The following is a 22,413-nucleotide window of genomic DNA, read 5'->3' as shown; positions in this document are numbered from 1 at the left end:
CTCTCGTTTTGAGGAAATAACATGAGAGGAATTGTTACAACGTGTAAATGGAACAAAACAAACAACATGTTTACTTGACCCTCTTCCTGGGAAACTTATCAAGGAGCTCTTTCTATTATTAGGTCCATCAGTGCTAAATATTATAAACTTATCACTTTCCTCTGGCACTGTTCCCCTAGCATTCAAAAAAACGGTCATCATCCTCTCCTTAAAAGACCTAACCTCGATCCTGACCTCATGGTAAACAACCGACCGGTGTCTCACCTTCCCTTTATTTAAAAAATCCTCAAAAAAATGGTTGCGGAGCAGTTAAATGAACACTTAGCGTCTAACAATCTATGTGAAACCTTTCAATCCGGTTTCAGGGCAAATCACTCTACGGAGACAGCCCTCGCAAAAATGACTAATGATCTATTGCTAACGATGGATTCTGATGTGTCATCTATGTTGCTGCTCCTCGATCATAGCGCTGCTTTCAATACCGTCGATCATAATATTTTATTAGAACGTATCAAAACACGAATTGGTATGTCAGACTTAGCCCTGTCTTGGTTTAACTCTTATCTTACTGATAGGATGCAGTGCGTCTCCCATAACAATGTGACCTTGGACTACGTTAAGGTAACGTGTGGAGTTCCCCAGGGTTCGGTCCTTGGCCCTGCACTCTTCAGCATATACATGCTGCCGCTGGGTGACGTCATACGCAAATACGGTGTTAGCTTTCACTGTTATGCTGATGACACCCAACTCTACAGGCCCCTAAAGCTGACCAACACGCCGGACTGTAGTCAGCTGGAGGCGTGTCTTAATGAAATTAAACAATGGCTGTCTGCTAACTTTTTGCAACTCAACGCCAAAAACCTTTGAGCCACACATTAAAAGCGTTATTAAAACGGCCTTCTTTCATCTCCGTAATATCGCTAAATTTCGCTCCATTCTGTCCACTAAAGACGCTGAGATCATTATCCATGCGTTTGTTACGTCTCGCCTCGATTACTGTAACGTATTATTTTCGGGTCGCCCCATGTCTAGCATTAAAAGATTACAGTTGGTACAAATTCCGGCTGCTAGACTTTTGACAAGAACAAGAAAGTTTGATCACATTACTCCTATACTGGCTCACCTGCACTGGCTTCCTGCGCATTTAAGATGTGACTTTAAGGTTTTACTACTTACGTATAAAATACTACACGGTCTAGCTCCATCCTATCTTGCCGATTGTATTGTACCATATGTCCCGGCAAGAAATCTGCGTTCAAAGGACTCCGGCTTATTAGTGTTTCCCAAAGCCCAAAAAAAGTCTGCGGGCTATAGAGCGTTTTCATTTCGGGCTCCAGTACTCTGGAATGCCCTCCCGGTAACAGTTCGAGATGCCACCTCAGTAGAAGCATTTAAGTCTCACCTTAAAACTCATTTATATACTCTAGCCTTTAAATAGACTTCCTTTTTAGACCAGTTGATCTGCCGTTTCTTTTCTTTTTCTCCTATTTCCCACTCTCCCTTGTGGAGGGGGTCCGGTCCGATCCGATGGCCATGTACTGCTTGCCTGTGTATCGGCTGGGGACATTCCTGCGCTGGTGATCCGCCTCCGCTTGGGATGGTTGCCTGCTGGCTCCGCTGTGAACGGGACTCTCGCTGCTGTGTTCGATCCGCTTTGGACTGGACTCTCGCGGCTGTGTTGGCTCCATTATGGATTGAACTTTCCCAGTATCATGTTAGACCCGCTCAACATCAATTGCTTTCGTCCTCTCCAAGGTTCTCATAGTCATCATTGTCACCGACATCCCACTGGGTCATCATTGTCACCGACGTCCCACTGGGTGTGAGTTTTCCTTGCCCTTATGTGGGCCTACTGAGGATGTCATAGTGGTTTGTGTTGTGGTTTGTGCAGCCCTTTGAGACACTAGTGATTTAGGGCTATATAAGTAAACATTGATTGATTGATTGATTGATATATTCTCACTAATTACAAGAGCATTTTTTTTGGTAAAAAAAAAAAGACCTATTTGCTCAATATGTCGAAAAATATTCTTAAATTAAGTAAATACTAGTGCCCTTATCTTGACATAATGATATGCTTGAAGTAAGAAATTATTACTTTAAAAAAGTAGTTTTATACTTGTGAGTGTTAAAGACACAGCTTTGCAACAGTTGATATTCTAGTTTCAAGCATGTTTTACTCAATATAGGTCATCAAATCTCAGCAACAAGCTGCAATATCTTACTGAGATAGTTTCGGACCAAAACCCTTAAAACAAGTAAAACACTCCAACATAAAATCTGCTTGGTGAGAAAAATTATCTTATCAGACAGAAAATTAGCAAATATCACCCTTATTTGAGGTATTTAATTTTACTTAGATTTCAGTTTTTTCGCAGTGTAGGAATGACAAATTGCATGACATAGTTTTATATATTTATATAATACAGTGGGGCAAAAAAGTATTTAGTCAGCCACCGATTGTGCATGTTCTCCCACTTAAAATGATGACAGAGGTCTGTAATTTTCATCATAGGTATACTTCAACTGTGAAAGACAGAATAAAAAAAAAAAACCTCAAGAATTCAAATTGTAGGAATTTTAAATAATTTATTTGTAAATTATGGTGGAAAATAAGTATTTGGTCAACCATTCAAAGCTCTCACTGATGGAAGGAGGTTTTGGTTCAAACTCTCACGATACATGGCCCCATTCATTCTTTCCTTAACATGGATCAATCGTCCTGTCCCCTTAGCAGAAAACAGCCCCAAAGCATGATGTTTCCACCCCCATCCTTCACAGTAGGTATGGTGTTCTTGGGATGCACCTTAGTATTCTTCTTCCTCCAAACACGACGAGTTGAGTTTATACCAAAATGGATACATGGATGATACAGCAGAGGATTGGGAGAATGTCATGTGGTCAGATGAAACCAAAATATAACTTTTTGGTATAAACTCAACTCGTCGTGTTTGGAGGAAGAAGAATACTGAGTCTTTAAAATTCCTATAATGTGAATTCCTGGATTTTTTTTTTACATTCTGTCTCTCACAGTTGAAGTGTACCTATGATGAAAATTACAGACCTCTGTCATCATTTTAAGTGGGAGAACTTGCACATTCGGTGGCTGACTAAATACTTTTTTGCCTCACTGTATATATATATGTATATATATATATATATATATATATATATATATACATATATATATATATATATATATATATACATATATATAATATATATATATATGAAATATATATGAAATACTCGAGTTGGTGAATTATACGCCACCACTCTTAACCACGCCCCCAACCACGCCTCTGCCCCACCCCCAACCATGCCCCCCACCCCCCACCTCCCGGAATCGGAGGTCTCAAGATTGGCAAGTATGGTGCCCACCTTAGTGACCGTGTGAGCAGCTTTGATTGCTCCAAAGCCACTTTTTAACTACAATTGTAGATGAAGAGTAATCTGTTAAATATTTAAAGTTTGTTGTGAGGTCGTTCCATTTCTTTATGGCTTTATATGAAAAGGCTGATTGCGCAAAAGATGTTTTACATCTGGGTACGCTACACTGCCCCCTGGTGAAGGCTTGTGTGTTTCTAGTTGTCACTGCAGATGTAAACTGGACAAAGTGCTTAAGTGGCGCTGGTGCAGTGTTATTTAGGATTCGATGGGCCATTTGTATTGATGCTAATCTTTGAACATTAGCTAAGTTTAGCAATCTATATTTTTGGAGAACTAAACAGTGATGGTGATGTTAACGTTAACCTATTTCAGATGATGACATTCATGACAACCAGAGTGACCAGGGCAGTGTTTGCTCTGTAGCACAGAGCGTTAACCCATTTACTATGGGAAGGTATAACTTTTTACCATGGCGAGGTATAACCATTTACCATAGGGAGGTGTAACGCAGAGATTTGTTTAAAATGTAAAGTGTTGTACAATACAAATGAATGCAGGATTTTCGCTGCATGGATTTTTCTTAGGTGGCCCACTTAGAGGGGCAATAACAGTCAATATTTATTTATTTATTAAATTTTTTTTCTTTAAAAATAAAAGTGAGCTTTTTTTCCCGTATACAACAACCTATCTGGATAAGAGAATCGATAAGGAATCAGTTCGATTAGAGCAGTGGTTCTCAACCTTTTTTCAGTGATGTACCCCCCATCGAACATTTTTTTAATTCAAGTACCCCCTAATCAGAGCAAAGCATTTTTGGTTGAAAAAAAGAGATAAAGAAGTAAAATACAGCACTATGTCATCAGTTTCTAATTTATTAAATTGTACAACAGTGCAAAATATTGCTCATTTATAGTGGTCTTTCTTGAACTATTTGAAAAAAAAAGATATAAAAATAACTAAAACCTTGTTGAAAAATGAACAAGCGATTCAATTATAAATAAAGATTTCTACACATAGAAGTAATCATCAACTTAAAGTGCCCTCTTTGGGGATTGTAATAAAGATCCATCTGGATTCATGTACCGTACTTAATTCTAAACATTTTTTTTACAAAAAAAAGAAATCTTTAACATCAATATTTATGGAACATGTCCACAAAAAATCTAGCTGTCAACACTGAATATTGCATTGTTGTATTTTTATGAACTTACATTCATATTTTGTTGAAGTATTATTCAATGAATATTTTTATATAGGATTTTTGAATTGTTGCTATTTTTAGAATATTTAAAAAAAATCTCACGTACCCCTTGACATACCTTCAAGTACCCCCAGGGGTACGCGTAGCCCCATTTGAGAACCACTGGATTAGAGGATTAGATAATGGCATCGAAATCGACCTAGCCAGGTGTATCAGGAACATATTTTGTTAATAACTGATTTATTTCTTATGTATTTATAATTGCTCTATATGCGAACAAAAATATGTTTTAGCGGATTCCTCGATTAATCCAGGACATTTTCAGTATGATACTTGATTAATACATTAAAAATACAATGGATTATAATAAATATTCCTGTTATTCTTCTAGTGCAAAAATGTCCTAAATACTTGCGTAGAATGTAGCTATAAATTCTCACCTGATGTAGGCGACCAGGAAGTGGAGGACAGGTGAACTTCCCTCGCTTTCCCCTCGCTGCCATGACAGCGCCAACTCCGTGTCGGATATCGCCATGACAACAGGCTGAGTCGGGGGCGAGGGTGGCATGCACATTTCTACAGGCACAGTGGGAATAAAGCGCACGGTTAGTGTTATAATCACGTAGAAGGAACACGATCATCATTTTGATTTGTTTTTCCTCACCATGTGAACCGGTGCCGACGTCCCGGGGCATGCTGGGTCGACCCTCGCCCGCCCAACCGTAGGCACCGACACTCACTCGGTACTTAGTGTTCGCCTTAAGGTTGGCAACCTCTACATCCTAAAGGTGCACAAAGTGACATGAAGCCAGGTTTCCACCTACAGTAGCAGCACAGTTTGGGACATAACACATTTGGACAATGATCGGACATTTATTTAACTAAATTTAAAGATAAAAGTTAGGAAAAAGGTGCCTTGAGATAAATATGCAGATAGGTGTGATGAATGTGAATATACTTTAGACCAGGCCTGGGGGCCAAATTTGGAGAAAAAAATGTGTCTGGGGGCCGGTATATCTATTTTTAGGAACACTAATACAAAACCTCACAATGATGTCTGATTAAATGCTAAAAACGTTATGACAGACCGCCTTAAAAAAAATAATTTTACATTTTTCTATGAACGATAAAACACTGAATATTGACAACATATGAACGTCACTGTCATGATCCGCTGCCCGGATCATGTCTTATTCTGGTTTTGTTTCCGTTTTGTATCACATCTTGTTAGTGTTTGTCTTCCTTAGTTCCTGGTGGCACTTCCTGTTTGTTCCGTTTCCATAGTCACGCATTAGTGTCACCTGCCTCTTGTTTTTTACGCACACCTGCCTCATGATTACCACCTTTATTTAAGCCTGCCTTTTCTGTTGATTCACTCTCGCATCCTAGTTTCTGTTCCGTGCAACAGGTGACGACGCTGTTTCCCAATTGTGGTAAAGAACTGTTTCTTGTACTTGCTAGCTTCTGCGCTATGCTTCTTTTGTTTGTTCCCTAGCTCACATGCTAGCGCTTTTAGTTCTTTCTAGCTCCCATGCTAGTGCTGTTTGTTTTGCCTTTAGTGCGGTGTGCAAGTTTTTCTGTTCTTAGTCTGTTTTGTAGAATTAAATAAATAAATGATAAATTCAATGGGTTGTTCTTGTATAGCGCTTTTCTACCTTCAAGGTACTCAAAGCGCTTTGACACTACTTCCACATTTACCCATTCACACACACATTCACACACTGATGGAGGGAGCTGCCATGCAAGGCGCTAACCAGCATCCATCAGGAGCAAGGGTGAAGTGTCTTGCTCAGGACACAACGGACGTGACGAGGTTGGTACTAGGTGCGGATTGAACCAGGGACCCTCGGGTTGCGCACGGCCACTCTCCCACTGCGCCACGCCGTCCCGATCATCATTTCTTACCTTCACGCTGTGCCCAGTCCGACTGCATAATAGAGAGAACGAACACAGACCACGGTGCCAGGTAACCGTCACAGTCACACCCCCTTTCGGTCGACATATTTTACAATCAAGTGAAACGCAACAAACAGTGAAATATGAACGCGAAGGGTACAAAATAATCCCACCTAAAATCTGATACATCTGATATTTGCTGAATTTCCCCCAGGGATCAATAAAGTACTTTCTATTATATTCTATTCTATTCTATACATCACTGAGCTTTAGAACTTTGCTGTGAAAATCTCCTTCCGCGTCGGTGGAAACGCTTCCCGGCCACACTGCTTGGTGCCTCGTCTGAGCTGCTGTGACGTAGATCACCATAGTAACTAATTAGATGACCATAGCAACTAATTAGATTACCATAGTAATTGGTATATCATCCATAAGCACAGATTCCAAGCATTGAAATACTTTGTATGGTTCAAGGGTTTGCAATCTGCGGCTCTAGAGCCGCAAGCGACTCTTTAGCGCTGCCCTAAAGGCTCCCTGGAGCTTTTTCAAAAATGTATGAAAATAGAAAAAGATGGGGGGGGGGGGGTTCTGTGGGAGGACAACACGACAAAATCCTCCCTAATTGTTACAAATCCCACTGTTTATATTAAACACGATTCTCTGATTAGAGTATTTGGCGAGCGCTGTTTTGTCCTAATTTTGGCGGTCTTTGAACTCACCGTAGTTTCTTTGCATGTATAACTTTCTTCAACATGCCAGAGAGAAACATATTTTATGCCACTGCTTCTTTGTCTGATTTTGTCCACCAAACGTTTTATACTGTGGGTTGAATGCACAAAGGTGAGCTTTGTTGATGTTATTGACTTTTGTGGACTGTTTATCGAGCATATTTGGTCACTGCAAGCTAATCGATGCTAACATGCTATTTAGGCTGGCTGTATGTACACATTGCATCATTATGCCTTACTTGTAGGTATATTTGAGCTCATTTAATTTACTATGTCCTCTTAGTATTTATTTTTTATTTACATTTCTCATGACGTATTATCTGTATGTAATATTGGCTGCATTTTTGATAGTTGTTTGTGTGCCATGTTGTTCCAGACCACAGCAAACGTTACCCAGCTTGCATGGATTCTAATAAATTCATTAGAAGGCAGCCCGCCATTTCCTTTAACTTGGACACACACATCCATACTTTTGGCCATTCCAAGACAGTCATTTAGAGGAGTTATTTAACCCTCTGAGAAGGTTTACTATTGTTTTCCAATGTTGTAAAAATAAAAGTAGGCTAATATACAGTAGCTAATATAGACACTTATATATTGTGTTGTCTTCATTATAACACTTGTATAAGACTTTTAAAGTCATTTTGATAGTAGGCTAATATAACTTATACAGACACGTACATCATGTGTTGACTTCATTATATCACTTATAGAAGGCTTTTCATTTTCTGTGGCTCCAAACCGATTTATTTATTTATTTTTTGGACCAAACTGGCTCTTTCAACATTTTGGGATGCCGGTTCGTATAGTTGAAGATTTCCGGTCATTAGAAAAATGACTGCACATTAAAATGGCAGCTACACTTTCCATCTTGAAGATCTAAAAAAAATATTTTGGAATATCCAGCAGGCCAGATTGAAAAGTTCAACGGGCCGCATGTACCCTCCGGGCCTTAATTTGCCCAGGTCTGTTTTAAACGCATCCTTGCTCATCCATGCAGACTGGTCACTGGTCGAGAGTTAGTGGACGCCCGAGGGTGGAGTCGGCTCTCTTGGTTGCTTTGTTGGGTCTGCTCCCGTCTCTGGCCATGCTCCCACCCACCCCAGCAGACGATGGTGTGGAACACCGCAGAGGCCACCGCAGTGTATACGTATGTTTATTTGTTGTTGTTGTTGTTGTTCTTTTACTTTTGTAGCTGGATGTACAAATGGCTGGTTGCATCACATTGCAAAAACTGAAATCTAAGTAAGATGAAATATCTTAAACAACGGTGATATTTGCTTAACTTCTGTCTGATAAGATAATTCTTCTCACTAAACAGATTTTATGTTAGTGTGCTTTACTTGTTTTAAAGGGTTTGGTCTTAAATTATCTCAGTTTTGAAGTAACAATTTCTTACTTTAAGCATGAAAAAAACTCATGTTGCCAAGCGCATATCAATATGTCAAAATCATAGCACTAGAATTGACTTAATTTAAGAATATTTTTCAACATATTGAGCAAAACGGTCTAATTTTTTTTTCTATCAAGAAAAGTGCACTTGTTATTAGTGAGAAAATACTTATTTTAAGGTATTTTGGGGTTCATTGAGGTTAGCTAATTTTACTTGTTTTGGAAAGTCTTGACAAGCCAAATTTTCTTGTTCTATTGGCAGATAATTTTGCTTAGTTTTAAAAAAAAATACCTCAGATTTTTTTTTTCTTCATGTTTTTGAACACTGACTTTTTGCAGTGCAGCTCTGCACTTTTAATGTTTTTAATATCCTTTGTTTTCTTTGATGTTTCCCTTTTACAAACATGCGTATGTGTGCGATGACTATGAGGTTTTTTTCCCCTTGGCCTCAGTCTGGACCCAGGCTTAGAATTAATTTGTTTTTTCTCACACTGATACTATACTTGGAATCGTGGCTGTTGATATTTATTTCGATACTACATGGCGGAAATCAACCTAAAATCGGGGACGTTGTTGAAGAAAATGTCGGCAGGAAATAATGAATGAGATTCGATAAGAAAATAGAATAGAAAACAAGAAAATGGTAAGGATGGCTGAATTTCATCACAAGTGTGCTTCTGCAAATACAAACCCCGTGTCCATATGAGTTGGGAAATTGTGTTAAATGTAAATACAAACAGAATACATAATTTGCAAATCCTTTTCAACCCATATTCAATTGAATGCACTACAAAGACAATATATTTGACGTTCAAACTCATAAACTTTTTTATTTGTATTTTGCAAACAATAATTAACTTAAAATATCATGGCTGCACCACGTGGCAAAGTAGTTGGGAAAGGGCATGTTCACCACTGTGTTACATCACCTTTTCTTTTTAACAACACTCAATAAACGTTTGGGAACTGAGGAAACTAATTGTTGAAGTTTTGAAGGTAGACTTCTTTCCCATTCTTGTTTTATGTAGAGCTTCAGTCGTTCAACAGTCTGGGGTCTCCGCTGTCGTATTTTACGCTTCATAATGCGCCACACATTTTCGATGGGAGACAGGTCTGGACTGCAGGCGGCCAGGAAAGTACCCGAACTCTTTTTTTTATGAAGCCACGCTGTTGTAACACGTGCTGAATGTGGCTTGGCATTGTCTTGCTGAAATAAGCAGGGGCGTCCATTAAAAAGACGGTGCATATGTCGTTCAAAAACCTGCATGTACCTTTCAGCATTAATGGTGCCTTCACAGATGTGTAAGTTACCCATGCCTTGGGGACCAATGCACCCTCATACCATTGCAGATGCTGGCTTTTGAACTTTGCGTCGATAACAGTCTGGATGGTTCACTTCCCCTTTGGTCCGGATGACACAATGCCGAATATTTCCAAAAACAATTTGAAATGTGGACTCGTCAGACCACAGAACACTTTTCCACTTTGCATCAGTCCATCTTAGATGATTTCAGGCGCAGAGAAGCCGGCGTCGTTTCTGGATGTTGTTGATAAATGGCTTTCGCTTTGCATAGCAGAGTTTTAACTTGCACTTACAGATGTAGCGACAAACTGTATTTAGTGACGGTGGTTTTCTGAAGTGTTCCTGAGCCCATGTGGTGATATCCTTAAGAGATTGATGTTGTTTTTTGATACAGTGCTGTTTGAGGGATCGAAGGTCACGGTCATTCAATGTTTGTTTCCGGCCATGCCGCTTGCGTGGAGATATTTCTTCAGATTCTCTGAACCTTTTGATGATATTATGGACCGTAGATGTTGAAATCCCTAAATTATATTGCACTTTGAGAAACGTTACTATTTGCTCACACAGTTGTGGACAAAGGGGTGTACCTCGCCCCATCCTTTCTTGTGAAAGACTGATAATTTTTTGGGAAGCTGTTTTTATACCCAATCATGGCACCCACCTGTTCCCAATTACCCTGCACACATGTGGGATGTTCCAAATAAGTGTTTGATGAGCATTCCTCAACTTTATCAGTATTTATTGCCCCCTTTCCCAACTTTTTTGTCACGTGTTGCTGCCATCAAATTCTAAAGTTAATGATTATTTGCAAAAAAATATTTATCCCTTTGAACATCAAATATGTTGTCTTTGTAGCATATTCAACTGAATATGGGTTGAAAAGGATTTGCAAATCATTTTATTCTGTTTATATTTACATTTAACACAATTTCCCAACTCATATGGAAACGGGGTGTGTAAAAATGGTTGTACTTTCAAACACAAACATAATTAAACATTAAATATACTTACAAAGCTTGCCTGCCCATCGAATTGTCCCTTTGAGAGCAGAACAGAATACAGTGATGAGGGTCTGAGTGCGCTTTAATACCACATCACTAAAATGATCTCTTCCAAAGGCAAAAAAACCCCCACATCTTCCATTGCAGGAAACACACATGTTCTAGCATGTACACTGCTTTGTGCATGGCACTTTCATAAATGTCAGGTCTTAAAAAAGAAACAAATGTATAATGATAAAGTACATCCATGGACTTACAGTGGTGAGCATGTCCAAGCTGAGAGGTACTTCCAACACAGCGGCCGTGCCGAGCGGACGGCCGTTTTTCATCTCTGTGTAGAACACCTGGAAAACCACCCAACAGAATCACTGAAGAGCACGGACCTCCACCAAGGCTTAAAGCAGGGGTGTCAAAGTCATTTTACATGGCATGATAACTTAAAAATAAAGACAACGTTGTTTTACTTTTGCCAAAAATAGAACAAGCACATTATGAAAGTGTACAAATCACATATAATCCTCTAAACAAAACATTTCAAGTTTGTTGAAAATTCTGAGGAAATTGGTGCAGATATAAAAACACAATGAGCTTCATCATCATAGGGGCGGCATGGCGTAGTGGGTAGAGCGGCTGTGCCAGAAACCTGAGGGTTGCAGGTTCGCTTCCCACCTATAGACATCCAAATCGCTGCCGTTGTGTCCTTGGGCAGGACACTTCACCCTTGCCCCCGGTGCCGCTCACACTGGTGAATGAATGATGAATGAATGATTGGTGGAGGTCGGAGGGGCCGTAGGCGCAAACTGGCAGCCACGCTTCCATCAGTCTGCCCCAGGGCAGCTGTGGCTACAGATGTACCTTACCACTACCAGGTGTGAATGAGTAATGGGTTCCCACTTCTCTGTGAGCGCTTTGAGTATCTAACAATAGAAAAGCGCAATATAAATCTAATCCATTATTATTATTATTATCATTTCTTTTTATTCCTTTCATGAAAATGCATATATACAAGCCACGTACAGTTGACACTTTAATTGTTTTTTGTTCCTTATACATTTCCACGATCAGAAAGGAGCAGATGGAAGAATAATATTTTTATATTTATCTGCGCCCTTTTTAACACAAATGATTTTAGATGAATTTATAACTGTTCCCTCCACCAACACCCGAATTCCATCCATCCATCCATTGTCTACCGCTTGTCCCTTTTGGGGTTGCGAAGGGTGCTGGAGCTTATCTCGACTGCATTAGGGCGGAAGGCAGTGTACACCCTGGACAAATCACCACCTCATCACAGGGCCAACACAGATAGACAGACAACATTCACACTCACATTCACACACTAGGGCCAATTTAGTGTTGCCAATAAACCTATCCCCTATTGTCTTTGGAAGTGGGAGGAAGCCGGAGTACCCGGAGGGAACCCACGTAGTCACGGGGAGGACATGCAAACTCCACACAGAAAGATGTTGAGCTCGGGATTGGACTCTGTACTACTCAGGACCTCCGTATTGTGAGGCACAAGCACTAACCCCTGATATACCGTGCTGCCAGCTGAATTCCAACATACTTTTTAGTTTTAGTTTAAGCCTTTTCACAATGACACGTCGAATCAAAATCAAAAATCAGTTTGATGTAATTCCTCCGTCCATCCATCTTCTTCTGCTTATCTGAGGTTGGGTTGCGGGGGCAGCAGCCTAAGCAGGAAAACCCAGACTCTCCTCTCCTGAGCCACTTTGTCCAGCTCTTCCCGGGGAATCCCGAGGCGTTCCCAGGCCAGTCGGGAGACATAGTCTTCCCAACATGTCCTGGGTCTTGCCCGTGGCCTTCTACCGGTCAGACATGCCCGAAACACCTCCCTAAGGAGGCGTTCGGGTGGCATCCTGACCAGATGCCCGAACCACCTCATCTGGCTCCCCTCGATGTGGAAGAGCAGCGGCTTTACTTTGAGCTCTTCCTGGATGGCAGAGCTTCTTACCCTCTCTCTAAGGGAGAGCCCCGCCACCCGGCGGAGGAAACTCATTTCGGCTGCTTGTACCTGTGATCTCGTCCTTTCAGTCATAACCCAAATCAAATCAAATCAACTTTATTTATAAAGCACATTTAAAATTTACCACAGGGGTAGCCAAAGTGCTGTACAATGGGCAGGTTAAAAGATAATATGAGAACCGAGCAAACAACACAACACAAACAGAACATGATAAAAAATAAATAAATAAAACATAAAATCAGGTTCACAGCAGGTGTTCAATAGGGCGCCATTGCAGGATGGATATCCCTCAGTGTTAAAAGCCAAGGAATAAAAGTATGTTTTTAAGAGAGATTTAAAAACAGGAAAAGAGGAGGCTTGTCTAACACTCAGAGGTAGGTCGTTCCAGAGCTTGGGAGCAGCAGCGGCGAAATCTCTGTCACCTCTAAGCTTCAGCCTTGTGTCAGGGACCGTCAGTATCAGCTGATCGTCTGATCTTAGGGATTGGGTAGTGCAGTAAGGCTGAAGGAGGTCGGAGAGATATGTTGGCGCGAAGTTGTTTGGACATTTAAAAACAAATAGAAAGAGTTTAAAATTGATTCGGTAATGCACAGGGAGCCAGTGAAGGGACACTAATATAGGGGTGATGTTAGCAGCAGGCAGCAGAGTTTTGCACAATCTGCAGGCGGGCGAGGGAGGCCTGGCTAATGCCTACATACAGGGCATTGCAGTAGTCTAAATGATTCAGGATAAAGGCGTGAATTAATTTCTCGAGATCACGTCCTGACAGAAGCGGTTTCACTTTCGCTATTTGGCATAATTGATAAAAGCTTTTTTGAACAAAGCTGCAGATTTTTTTTTTCGAATTTCAAATCTGAGTCGAACTTTACCTCCAGGTTTGTGACACAGTCGCTGAGATACGGGGTCAGAGTGCCGAGGTCAACGTTGGGGGAGGAAGAGCGACTTGGACCGAACTACATAACTTCTGTTTTGTCTTCATTTAGCTGAAAGCCAGGATTTGATGTCGTGCAGGCAGTCAATGAGATGTTGAACCGTGTTATTTTGTGCCATGGGAAAATAGATCTGGCAATCATCGGCATAAAAATGAAATGCAATACCATACTTCCTAAAAATAGAACCACGGGGGAGAAGGTTAAGCGCAAATAGGATTGGGGCAAGGATTGAGGCCCGGGGGACCCCGTAAAGTAAAGGAGCTGTGGAAGACATAAAACTGTCTATTTTTACACAAAAACTCCTGTCGGCTAGGTACGACCGGAACCAGCCCTTAACACCCACACAGTTCTCAAGACGAGTGATTAAGGTGGCGTGGTCGACGGTGTCGAACGCAGCAGACAGTTCTAAAAGCACCAGGATGACATATTTACCAGAATCAGTTGACAGGAGGATATATCGTTAAAAACTTTTAGAAGCGCTGACTCTGTGCTGTGGAGGGCTTTAAAACCGGACTGGAACAGCTCAGTGATACCATTATCCTCTAAGAAGGGCAACAACTGACTGTAGACAACCTTCTCTAATATTTTGGAAATGTATGGTAGATTAGAGATAGGTCTAAGGTTAGAGAGGAGAGAGGGGTCGAGGCTTGATTTTTAAGTAGAGGTCATATCACTGCATGTTTAAACTCTACTGGAACTATTCCAGAAGAGAGGCTACTATTGATAATGTTAAGGACACTTGATCCAATAGTAGCAAATACCTCCTTAAATAGGCGAAGTGGGAGAGCATCTGCAAGAGAACCAGAGGGCTTCATATGACTAATTGTGTCATTTAAAACAGAAAAGGACACCGGCTCAAACTGATGGAAAACAGAAGAAAAATCCAAAGGAACAGAAGGGTCATATGAAGGGTGGGATAAACCGGCTCTAGTTGACAAAATTTTGTCAATGAAAAAATGGAGACAATTTTCACAAAATTCAAAAGAAGCATCAAAACCAACAGATTTGGGAGCATCAATGACAGTGTTAATAGTTTTGAACAGAACTCTGGGGTTGTTACAGTTGGAAGATATAATCTGAGATAGATATATATTCATCTCTGCTTTTACAGTCATCTGAAAGGAAAGCAGGCTTTCTTTAAAAATGGCAAAGGACACATGCAGCCTGTCCTTTTTCATCTTCTCCCTGCTCTCCTACATTCATGCCTGGCTGCACGAGTGACGTCATTCAACCAGGGCTGAGGCATGGCTTTAAAACGGCGGCACTTGAAAGGAGCCATCGTGTCCAGTGTTTGTAAACAAATAGAGTTGAACCCAGAAACCAATTCTTCAGTATTCGGACATACAGAGGCTGCAGAATTATCATCACAAACAGTTGGAAAAATGGAGGAGAGCAGAGCAGGAGACGACAAATTAAACATGCGAGAGCGTTGAGGCGGAGCACACAATTTAACCGGACACTGAGTGGGAATATCAAACAGGATCAGCATATGATCGGAAAACACAGCGACGCAAATGTCCAAATTAAAAACACACAAACCATACGAGAGCACTAAATCGAGTGTATGCCCGCGTTCGTGTGTGGAACCACACACAGAGTGTACAAAGTTAAAAGAGTCAATGACATTCAGGAAGCTCCTGGATAAAGGTTCGTCTGGGCAGCAGGTGTGAATATTAAAATCACCAACAAAGCTCATGACCATAGGTGAGGATGGGAACGTAGATTGACCGGTAAATTGAGAGCAATGCCTTCCGGCTCAGCTCTTTCTTCACCACAACGAATCGATACATAGTCTGCATTACTGAAGACGCCGCATTGATCCGCCTGTGGACCTCACGATCCACTCTTCCCTCACTTGTGAACAAGACTCTGAGGTAATTGAACTCCTCCACTTGGGGCAGGATCTCCTCCTCAACCCGGAGATGGCACTCCTCCCTTTGCCGGGCGAGAACCATGGACTCAGACTTCGAGGTGCTGATTCTCATCCCAGTCGCTTTACACTCGGCTGCGAACCGATCCAGTGAGAGCTGAAGATCCTGGCCAGATGAAGCCATCCGAACCACATCATCTGCAAAAAGCAGAGACCTAATCCTGCATCCACCAAATCAGATCCCCTCAATGCCCTGACTGCGCCTAAAAATGTTGTCCATCAAAGTTATGAACAGAATGGGTGACAGGGCAGCCTTGGCGGAGTCCAACCCTCACTGGAAACGTGTCCGACTTACTGCCGGCAATGCGGACCAAGCTCTGACACTGATCGTACAGGGAGCGGACCGCCACAATCAAACAGTCCGCTACTCCATACTTTCTGAGCACTCCCCAAAGTACTTTCGGGGGTACACGGTTGAATGCCTTCTCAAAGTCCACAACGCACATGTAGACTAGTTGGGCAAACTCCCATGCACCCTCAAGGACCCTGCCGAGAGTATAGAGCTGGTCCACAATTCCACGACCAGGACAAAAACCACACTGTTCATCCTGAATCCGAGGTTCGACTATCCGGCGTAGCCTCCTCTCCAGTACACCTGAATAGACCTTACCGGGAAGGCTGATACAGCCTCCGCATTACTGAAGACTGTCTCTTTTTGTAACTCTTTTTAAATTCAAAGATATTCTTGCAACTTTTTAAGTCTTTGTTTAGAGAATTCCATGCTTTCACAGCAGCAACAGACAAGCACATTTGTTTCAAATTTGTTCGCACTCTTGGATGTTTAAAGTCATACGGCCTTCTGTGGTTCTCGTCTTCAGACGTCAACACAAATAACTTTTGTGAGTCCTTCGGGAAAAACTTTATTTCTAGCTTTGTACATCACTAATAGAGTATGTGTCATGACTAAGACTTGGATTGTTTTCCCGAGGTGCAAAGCGACTAGATCGGACAACGGTCGAAGGTACAAACATTATTTAATTTTAACACTCAAAAAAGGAAACAAACGAAAGTTGCTCACAAGGAGGTACAAAAACTTGGCTGAGAAAACAAAACTTGCGCTAAGGCAAAACTATGGACATAAACTAAAACTTGCACAATGGCAAAACTATGAACTAAAACGAAAACACTTACTGTGGCCGAGAAAAAGGTATGAAAAAAGGCATCATGGATATCATGAGTTTGTCGAGGGTGATAGAAGGTGATGTCTACCTGACTACCTGGTAACTGTGGCTTAAATAACACTGTGGAGATTAGTGAAAACAGGTGCGTGACATGGGGACAGGTGAAAACTAATTGTTTGGCATGGTAACAAAGCAAACAAGAAAGTGCAAAAACAGGAAACAATGGAGTCTTACGCAAAACAGAACATAACTAAACAAAACATGATCACAAGACATGACAGTATGCAATTCTACAATGTCTTTTAGTTTTAATAGTCCTGACCTAATGAAGAGTGGATTTGTGAGGACTCTATGTCTTACTTTAAAAATAATATGAATTACTCTTTTCTGTAAAAGAAATAAAGGCTTTATGTTGCTGTGATATTTATTTCCCCATATTTCTCCACAATAATTGAAATAAGGTAGAATAATTGAGTTTAGACTTTCTCTCTGTGTATCTAAAAGGCCAGGATTAAAATTTCAAGTCACAGTCTTTCTGGGATTCAACAAAAAACACAACATTTAACTCTTCTACAAACCCCGTTTCCATATGAGTTGGGAAATTGTATTAGATGTAAATATAAAAGGAATACAATGATTTGCAAATCCTTTTCACCACGTCCTCTGTTTCCAAATATAATTTGAAATGTGGACTCGTCAGACCACAGAACAACTTTCTACTTTGCATCCGTCCATTTTAGGTGAGCTCGGGTCCAGCCAAGCCGGTGGCGTTTCAGGATATTGTTGATGAATGGGTTTGGCTTTGCATAGTAGAGTTTTAACTTGCACTTTCAGATGTAGCGACCAACTGTAGTTACTGACAGTGGTTTTATGAAGTGTTCCTGAGCCCATGTGGTGATATCCTTTACACACGGTTTTTGATGCAGTACAGCCTGAGGGATCAAAAGTCCGTAATATCATCACTTACGTGCAGTGATTTCTCCAGAGGCCCTGTGATGAGGTGGCGACTTGTCCAGGGTGTACCCCGCCTTCCGCCCGATTGTAGCTGAGATAGGCGCCAGCCCCCCCCCCGCGACCCCAAAAGGGAATAAGTGGTAGAAAATGGATGGATGGATGGATTTCTCCATATTCTCTGAACTTTTTGATGATTTTACGGACCGTAGATGGTAAAATCCCTAAATTCCTTGCAATAGCTCGTTGAAAAATGTTGTTCTAAAACTGTTCGACAATTTGCTTACAAAGTGGTGACCGAGTTTGTGAATGACTTAGCATTTCATGGAAGGTGCTTTTATACCCAATCATGGCATCCAACGGTTCCCAATTAGCCTGCACACCTGTGGGATGTTCCATATAAGTGTTTGATGAGCATTTCTCAACTTTATCAGTATTTATTTTTTTTATTTCCCAACTTCTTTGTCACGTGTTGCTGGCATCAAATTCTAAAGTTAATGACTATTTGCAAAAAAAAAACAAGTTTATCAGTTTGAACATCAAATCTGTTGTCTTTGTAGCATATTCAAATGAATATGGGTTGAAAATGATTTGCAAATCATTGTATTCCGTTTATATTTACATCTAACACAATTTCCCAACTCATATGGAAATGGGGTTTGTAGATATCAAATACCTCCTTTGTCATGTCCATGTATCAATCCAGTTCTAAATCCACAAACCGTAAGAAACGAAGGTAAATAAATATTCAAAAGGGTTAAGTTCACTTTTCTCGGGTTTGACAGAGACATTTTGGGGCAACGAGGGTGCCAATGACGATGTGTTCGAAGCAAATGACATAAAACGGCAGGTTTTCAGTTTCATGTTGGTCGTGGAGGAGGAGCCATAGTCACCCTTAACCTCTTGCTTAGCCCCGGTACAAACCGTTTGCTTGCCTAACAGAATTGCTACTGTGACATCCAGTGGACACATTTAGAACAGCAGTTTCTTTCGTAAAAAACAAAAACAAAAAAACAGCTAATTTTTATACTTGGCAAACTCAAATCGCAGGCCGGATAAAACCTGTTCGCGGGCCTTAGGTTCGACATCCCTGGCTTGAAGGAAAATTGCACATTTTATTACTGTGGTTTTTAGAGCGCTTTAGAGGCAGAAATGATCGTATCCCCATTACCTGTGTTGTTAGTCACCTCATACTAACAGCTTTTTTTTACCAATAAGGACGCACAGAAAAGACAAAGTTGTGTGTTCTTGTCTCACATGAGGCAAATTTCCTTGAAACACTTGTCACCCACAGAGTCACTGAATGGTAGGCAATACCGTGGGTTTTCCTAATGATATGATACCGAGTTTGACATAGCCGATACCAGTAGAGATAGTACCCTACTAATTTCAGTCTTTAAATAAAACAACATTAATATTTATGTTACGATAGGATGATTATTGTAACATCAACGGCACAGCAGTGGAAATGGTAAGCAGCACCAAGTTCCTGGGGGTGCAGATAACTGACAATATGACCTGGTCCCTACACAACGGGGCTCTTGTAAAATGAGCTCAGCAGCGCATGCACTTTTTGTGTCGGATGAAAAAAAACACAGCTCCCTCCCCCCGTTCTCACCACATTCTACACAGGCACTATAGAGAGCCTACTGACCAACAGCAACCCCTCTTCCTCCTATCCAGGAGATCGCAAAAAGCCGCTGCCTGACCAGGGCTCAGAAAATCTGCAGAGACTCCTCCCACCCCCACCAAGGGCTGTTTTTTTACTGCTGGACTCTAGAATTAAGTTCCGCAGCCTCCGTAGCAGAACCTCCAGGTTCTGTAACAGCTTCTTCCCTCTGGCCGTAAGACTCTTGAAAGCATCATAACAATCCCCTCAATTCCTCCCAAAAATGGATTAACTCGCTGCAATATAAAGACAATAATAACATACATCCATAAACATGGATGCATATGAAAAAGTGCAATATATTTATCTGTACAGTAATTTATATATTTATACCTGCACCTTATTGATTTTTTTATTTTGCACTAACATGAGCTAATGCAGGGGTCGGGAACCTTTTTGGCTGAGAGAGCCATGAAAGCCAAATATTTCAAAATGTATTTCTGTGAGAGCCATATAATATTTTTTAACACTGAATACAACTAAATGCATGCATTTTTAATTAATAACAACATTTTTGGAGTACAATAAGTGTCTTATTTTTTTTAATACAATTTTTCTGAATCCAACCAATAATATATAAAATACTTCTTACCAATTATTGAGACTTCTTGAACGGGCCGGGTTAGAAAATGGATAAATGGAATAAAATATAGGATAATGTTTTATATTTGGAACATTATTTTTAACACTGTGATTACCAGCAAAACTATTCATAACTTATAGTGTTAAGCAATGTCAGCAAAGATTTATCTGAGAGCCAGATGCAGTCATCAAAAGAGCCACATCTGGCTCTAGAGCCATATGTTCCCTACCCCTGAGCTAATGCAACAAAATGTTGTTCTTATTTGTACTGTAAAGTTCAAATTTGAATGACAATAAAAATCTAGTCTAGTCTAATTATACTATAGTTTTTACTCATCACTTATACAGCTGTACACATTTGACTTAGCCACATGCCTACATTAAGCCTACACCGTTTATTGTATAATAAGTTAGCTACAGCTACATTATATTTACAGCAGAGGTGGGTAATAACGCGCTACATTTACTCCGTCACATCTACTTGAGTAACTTTTGGGATAAATTGTACTTCTAAAAGTTATTTCTATGCAACATACTTTTACTTTTACTTGAGTATATTTATAGAGAAGAAACGCTACTTTTACTCTGCTCCATTTATCTACATTCAGCTCGCTACTTTTTTTTTTAACGATCTTTTAATGTTTGTTTTGGTTTGTAAACAGACCTTCAAAGTAGGATCTACGTATCCCTGCGTTTCACCAATCACATGCATTCACTGGTGACGTTGGACCAATCAAACAGAGCCAGGCGGTCACATAACCGTCAAACTTGGAACCCAACTCAAACAAGTTGAAAAACTTATTGGGGTGTCACCATTTACTGGTCACTTGTACGGAATATGTACTGAACTGTGCAATCTACTAATAAAAGTTTCAATCAATCAATCAAAAGTGTAAAGGAAAAAAGACACTTTTTATTTCAACCGTACTTCCCGTTAAAAGCCTAAAGACTGATCGCACAGTTCCTGTCTTCAAAATAAAAGTGCCGCTCCATCGCACCTGCGCTAACAAAATAAGAGTCTCCAAAAGCCAGCGCAAACAAGCTAGCAAGCTACGGAGTTTGCCGCCAATGTATTTCTTGTAAAGTGTATAAAAACGAATATGGAAGCTGGACAAATAAGATGCCAAAAACCAAGGACTTTCATGTGGTATTAGACAGAAAGGAGGACTTTTTTTCTCTTCCATTTGAAAACGTGGACGTTATCAGCACTACTGTCTGATTCCAATCAATGCAAGTCATTAGAATCAGGTAATAAACCAACTTATATTCTTGTCTTCATGAAAGATAGGAATCTATATGTTATACATGCATGTATATTCATTAAAACACCTTTATCATGTGAACAAAAACAGAAAATAAATAAATTACATACTGTATATATAAATGTCTATATATATATATATATATATATATATATATATATATATATATATATATATATATATATATGTATATGTGTGTGTGTGTGTGTGTATGTATATGTATATATGAGGCAGATCACCTCGACTTGGTCATTTATTAAGTAATTGATTAACCTTGAAAAACTTATTGGGGTGTTACCATTTAGTGGTCAATTGTACAAAATATGTACTGAACTGTGCAATCTACTAATAAAAGTTTCAATCAATCAATCAATCAATGCATACTGAGCCTATGGTGCTGTTAAGTTATTGTGGCTCAATTTGCCTTATTTTTTTTTCATTGTAATGTATTATTATTTAATATATATTATTGTTTTAGTTTTAGATATTCCTTACTCTGAATTTGTTCATTACTATTTTTATTTTTTGTGTGCATTATTTGTTGTCGTCATCATTAAACGAACAGGTTACTCATCAGGTACTCAGTACTTGAGTAGTTTTTTCATAACATACTTTTTACTTTTACTCAAGTAAATATTTGGGTGACTACTCCTTACTTTTACTTGAGTAATAAATCTCCAAAGTAACAGTACTCTTACTTGAGTACAATTTCTGGCTACTCTACCCACCTCTGATTTACAGACAATACTATTTCGATGACAAGACACAAAGGTAGCTATGTAAAATGGACTAGTTTAGTCGGATTAAGCACTAGTTAGAATGTGAGGCGGAAAAAAAAAAAGGTTCCAAACAATACCATTAAAATTGTATTTGTTACTATTACAGCACAGCAAAAAAAAGTGTCCGAAACCCTGATATCAGACTCTTGGTATTTTGGTTGAGTCCATTATAAAATTGTTTTTGTACGTTCTTTATCATAATTTAAAAAGTGTGCATCCTTGGAGAACATTTACATATCATTTAAACAATATATACAGAAACATGTTTATATCAAAAAGCAGAAGTTGC

General features: G+C 40.0%; 1 protein-coding gene across 3 annotated transcripts in view; it reads right to left on the bottom strand.

The window, feature by feature from the left end:
- Positions 1–22,413, bottom strand: part of LOC133553540 (pikachurin) — a 131,803-nt gene that overhangs the window by 65,000 nt on the left and 44,390 nt on the right. For all 3 annotated transcript variants that reach the window (XM_061901854.1, XM_061901865.1, XM_061901875.1), the window contains 4 exons: positions 11,169–11,255; positions 10,922–10,948; positions 5,256–5,373; positions 5,032–5,167 (listed from right to left, as the gene is read on the bottom strand). In XM_061901854.1, the coding sequence (XP_061757838.1) occupies positions 5,032–5,167; positions 5,256–5,373; positions 10,922–10,948; positions 11,169–11,255 (368 nt within the window). The remainder of the gene's footprint in view (positions 1–5,031; positions 5,168–5,255; positions 5,374–10,921; positions 10,949–11,168; positions 11,256–22,413) is intronic.

The sequence above is a fragment of the Nerophis ophidion genome, linkage group LG01 (genome assembly GCF_033978795.1).
Source record: "Nerophis ophidion isolate RoL-2023_Sa linkage group LG01, RoL_Noph_v1.0, whole genome shotgun sequence".
Lineage (NCBI taxonomy): Eukaryota > Metazoa > Chordata > Actinopteri > Syngnathiformes > Syngnathidae > Nerophis > Nerophis ophidion.
Note: the sequence above shows the minus strand (reverse complement) of the source record. Positions and strands in the feature narration are given on the sequence as shown.